General features: G+C 32.9%; 1 protein-coding gene across 1 annotated transcript; it reads left to right on the top strand.

Moving 5' to 3' along the window:
* Positions 1–1,192: 1,192 nt before the first annotated feature.
* LOC105556516 (saccharopine dehydrogenase-like oxidoreductase) lies at positions 1,193–4,662 on the top strand. The gene is made up of 8 exons (XM_012003614.1): positions 1,193–1,375; positions 2,585–2,767; positions 2,864–3,039; positions 3,104–3,423; positions 3,584–3,733; positions 3,803–3,893; positions 3,966–4,228; positions 4,390–4,662. Exons 2-8 carry the CDS (start codon positions 2,596–2,598, stop codon positions 4,493–4,495), a joined length of 1,278 nt encoding a protein of 425 aa, XP_011859004.1. The 5' UTR covers positions 1,193–1,375; positions 2,585–2,595; the 3' UTR covers positions 4,496–4,662.
* Positions 4,663–4,950: the final 288 nt, after the last annotated feature.

Below are 4,950 nucleotides of genomic sequence, written 5' to 3'. Positions count from 1 at the left end.
ATCTTTGAGATATTTGCTACGATATCTCTGAGACATTTGTATAAAGATATCTCTCAGATATCTCTGAGATATCTGTAACTTCATAAGGATATCCTTGTTACGTCAGTGCTATGTGGGAAGACTCTCTCGTAAGTAGAAAACCGCTTAGGGTGTTATAAATACGGATTAGTTTATGCACTCGAACAAGATTACGTATCTTTTCTTTGAAAGATGCTTTCTTGTACTATTCTTTATGAGTGCAAAGTGATGTAACCAATGAATATAATGAAATTACTATTACATATAGTTATTCGAAATTTTACTTGTGGTTGTTATTGCAATATTTATAGTACACCTTACCAAATTAAAAGCTTGTTTTGGTTTATGACAACCATATCATAAGTTGCATGGACCAATATAGTGTCTATGAGAACTATAATACATTGTTAGGTCAACCATAAATAACTTACGTAGTTGGAAGAATTATAAAAATATGGTTGGGTCCAAAAATGTATAAATTATAGTGAGATTGTGGTAACTGCAACTATTTTTTTCTCTCTGTGTGTATAATAATGTACATGTATAATACTTGTCATGAGACACTACTGTGTCTCGTGATAATTTAAAAGATAATCAAAACTTACGTTTAATTGTCTGTTTTACTTGTCCATACAAATAAAGGTAAATAAATTTTATATTACATTTATGAGACAACATTCTTAATTTATTTTGCAATATCATTTGTCTGACATTTCTTGAAGAATCTTTGGACAATTCGATAACTGTCGACGTTGGCGCATGCACAATATTACCATCTTATAAAGTATTAATATATCTTTATATAAAGCTTATATAAAGTCATAGTTTGCATAATTATTTTACTTGTATAGCTATTAGGACTACATGTGTTTACGCAAACAGTAGCATGCTTCTAAAAGCAAGAGGTATTCGTGACGACACAGAGTACTTATAGCACTAATTGTAAGAGATATAGTTCATAGGTTTTTTATATTCTAAGCCAATAATTGTAAAGCTATTCAAGCGGCAACAGGAATTTGCTTGCCTAACGACTTGCGCAACAATGTTTCAAACGTATCGAAGACCTCCAGCACTTAAAGGAATACATCGCTCGAGATAGGCGTGCTCAGACGTCCCTCTCCAGCTTTCCTCTAGCGGTTTACGGAAATGATGGTAGACATTTGATGACGATGCGATTTTTATCGATGTTTTACACACTTATCATTTTTCCTTGATACTCGGCAGTCACAAGCGGCTATTGTCTGAAGCGTATGTATATGTATATCTGTGCAAATCATCTCGTAAGAGGACACACTGTTGCGCGAGGAAAATTCGATCTTTGGCTACTAAGTTGCCCTGATTATCGTGAGACACTCATGTACGTAATTTATATCTTGTATGTTGTATATATATATATATATGCATATTACCCTTGCGAAAATGTAACGAAATAATTATATATATAGACTAGAAAATTACTGTACTCGTATATCAGTGATTGAACCAGTAGAAATTACTGATGTACAGTAATTTTCTAGTAATTATTTGGTTGCTTTTCCGTAAAAGTATACATAAGCTGGAAGGAAAGAGAATACACTCGACACTTTTGACACAAATCGATACACGTCACCTTCTATTTAGAATTTGATTTACATTCAATCGATATTCTTCGACTCTGCGACTCTCGGGAGGCGAGGCGGAGTGTATTCTGGACCAAAGAACGTCCTGGTGAAAATTTTTCTCAAACTTTTTATACGAATTGATACACTTTTCAGAAATACTGAGAAAGTCTACTTTTCTTCTTATAACTTTTCATATATGTGAATATTCCGAGATATAAATGTTTGAAATTATAGAATAAGAAATTTTAGAATATTTCAGAATTCATACATGAAAAATTTTAGAAAAGATATAAACTTTCTCAATACTTCTAAATAAACTGTTCGAATTTGTATAACAAATCTGAAACTTTTGATAAAAAATTATTAAAAATTGTGAAAAATTCTAAGAAAAATTTTCAACTGGGCGCATCTGATCTCAATATTCTGATAGAACCTTTTTTCAATAGAATCTTTATTAAAATCTTTGTCTTTGAATCTTTACCATTTATTAACTTTGGAAAACTGTGTTTATATAATATCTTGTGTAATTATAGCGCTTGAACTTTGATCTCCTCTTTTTCTCTTGTGTACTGTTCGTCATGAGTCAGGACCGATATGTATCCAACAAGTAGAAAAAGCCATCTTTTAATAAAATATTTAGTTGTATTCAATTTGGTAACATTATATTTTTATTGAATAATAAAAATATAATGTTACCAAATAATATAAATAAAGTATTAAAAATTAGTCTCACTAATATTACTATATCTTTTAATTCTTCCGGTATAAGATTTCTTATGCTCGATTGTTTGGATATAACATTTTAATATAAAAAATAATAAAGTATTTAGTTTGTATGAATATTTATTTTAGTTGGCGCAATTTGATAATATCATTACTTTTGCAGAGAAGATAAAAATGTTTTTGTCTAACAAAATATATCCAAATAATTGAACTATTGTATATAATTAATTATTTTGCTGTAGATTGCAGGAAAATGGCGAATAACCGTTTGGATATAATAATATTTGGTGCTACTGGATACACTGGAAAATATGTAGTGAAGAATTCGATACACGTGTGCAAGGAACAGAAGCAGAAGTTTGGTATTGCCGGTCGTAGAAAGGAAGCTTTAGAGGCGGTTGTTAAAGAATTTGCTTCAAATATTGGTACTTTCAAGACTTGAAGTTATATAATTATTCTAAAAGACAGGGAGCCACTTTACTTATTATTAGCTTTTATACTACATATATATATATTTTTAGAGAATGTACCTATTATTCTGGCTGACGTGCAAGATGAGGAATCTCTCAAAAAAATGACAGAGCAAGCAAGACTACTTATTAATTGTTGTGGTCCATATAGACTTTATGGAGAACCAGTTGTTAAAGCGTGCATCGCTACTCATACTCATTATATCGATGTCACTGGTGAAGAACAGGTAAGTTCAATATACATCTGCAACAGTACAATAACAGTTGATTGATAATTTCAATATTTTACAGTTTATGGAGAAAATGCAATTGGAATATAACGAGGCAGCTAAAGAAGCTGGAGTTTACGTAGTGAGTGCTTGCGGATTTGATTGTGTTCCTAGTGATTTGGGGATCCTTTTCACTCAGGAGAAATTTGGAGGAGAGGTCAATGATGTTGAAGTATACATGAAGTTGTGGTCAACCAGCACTGACAACAAAGGTCCGTATTTCAATTATGCAACTTGGGAGTCCGCAATATATTTTCTGTCTCATACAAACGAATTACAACAATTACGCAACAAATTGTATCCCACTAAACTGCCTGAATTCAGGCCGAAATTAAAACCAAGGTACGTACATGTCCAAACATTACGTGTACAATTATAAATCATATTTTGTCAACTGTATCAAATACTTAGAAATTATTCAAATCTTCTGCGTTGTCTAAAAAAAGAAGACATAATGATTGTACTGATGACACACAACGTTAATAATTCTGTTCATTGTCAGAATTATGGTGCAACGAAATAATGATGTGTCTGAAGGATGGTCTATACTGTTACGGGGTACCGATCGTCCACTAAATCTTCGTACACAGCGATTCTTGTACGAGAAATACAAAGAGAGGCCTGTGCAAGTTCAAGTTTATGTTACGTTTACGTTAGTATATATGTCGATAATGTCACATATGTTAAAAAGTTATTGCTGCTAATGCACGTTTATTATCAGGACTCTCCTTGGCTTGTTGAAGTTCCTCATTGTTGGGATGATGGCTACTATTTCGGCTCCCACAGCGTGCGGTCGTAAGTTACTTTTGAAAGTACGTATCGAAATATTTGCGCTTGTCAAAGTTATTTAGATAATGCGAGATAATTAACCGCGATGTTTGCAGCACCCCTCCCTATTTACATTGGGTTTTATCACTCACGAAAATCCGAATCCGGAAGTGTGGAAATCGATACGATTTTCTGTGACGATCAAAGCCCGTGGATGGACCGAAAAGTTGACCGGACCTACCGACAAACACACAAATCCACCGAATAAGACAGTAATCACCAGAGTTTCCGGTGTGTCTCCTGCATACGAAGCGACCAGTATTATGGCGATCTTATCGGCAATAACCATCCTTAATGAGGCTGACAAAATGCCTGACAAGTGAGTGAATTATTAATAATACTCATGTTTTTGCCCTACACTCACTTCTCGAATATTTCGCAGTTTTTGAGTTTGTAATATACATATAATAAATAATTAAAACCCAATAATATTTTCATGTTAAACTTCAGCTTTATTTGTATGTTATTGTGTTTTTACAGCGGAGGCGTGCTCACTCCTGGTGCTGCATTTGGTAAAACATCTCTGATTGAACGAATGAATAAACATGATATTAAATTCGAGGTGATATCGTCTACTGTGAAATAGAGACAAATACAAAAGTTCTCTGCAATTTTCACCGACAGGATTCTTTTTAATACACTTTTATTATTTGACTTTGATACTAACAGTTTTACAATTTGTTGGGTAATGGATCTGCAATACACATGTTTCAAGATATTTTAAAAGTAAATCATTTATAAGATATACTTGTATTAATGTATGTATGTATGTATGTACAAGCCCAACAATCACAGCGCTCACATGTATCTGCATTTTACATTTCGACACTGTCTCATCTGACAACGATTACCCACTTACAAGGGGACGGTCGGAAGTGTCCCTCACCGATTTCAATGAGCTTTGGATATGTTGTAGAGCATAAAAAAGTATTATTTTTATTAGCTTTACTCGACGTTTAGGGGGTGAAACAGCCCCTCGAAAATAACAGATTTTTCATTTTTTACGAATATCTTCGAAAATGTAAGTTTTATGGAAAAATA

This window comes from Vollenhovia emeryi, unplaced genomic scaffold (assembly GCF_000949405.1).
Source record: "Vollenhovia emeryi isolate VEMERY1.0 unplaced genomic scaffold, V.emery_V1.0 DF939964.1, whole genome shotgun sequence".
NCBI classification, from domain to species: Eukaryota; Metazoa; Arthropoda; class Insecta; order Hymenoptera; family Formicidae; genus Vollenhovia; species Vollenhovia emeryi.
The sequence above is the reverse complement of the archived record's forward strand: the minus strand, read 5'-3'. Positions and strand labels throughout refer to the sequence as shown.

Excerpts from the sequence above, each read along its gene's own strand:
- LOC105556516 (XM_012003614.1), top strand. The coding sequence starts at position 2,596 with ATGGCGAATAACCGTTTGGATATAATAATATTTGGTGCTACTGGATAC. Across the intron at positions 2,768-2,863 it reads AGAATTTGCTTCAAATATTG|AGAATGTACCTATTATTCTG; the intron begins GTACTTTCAAGA and ends ATATATTTTTAG. Across the intron at positions 3,894-3,965 it reads GTCGTAAGTTACTTTTGAAA|CACCCCTCCCTATTTACATT; the intron begins GTACGTATCGAA and ends CGATGTTTGCAG.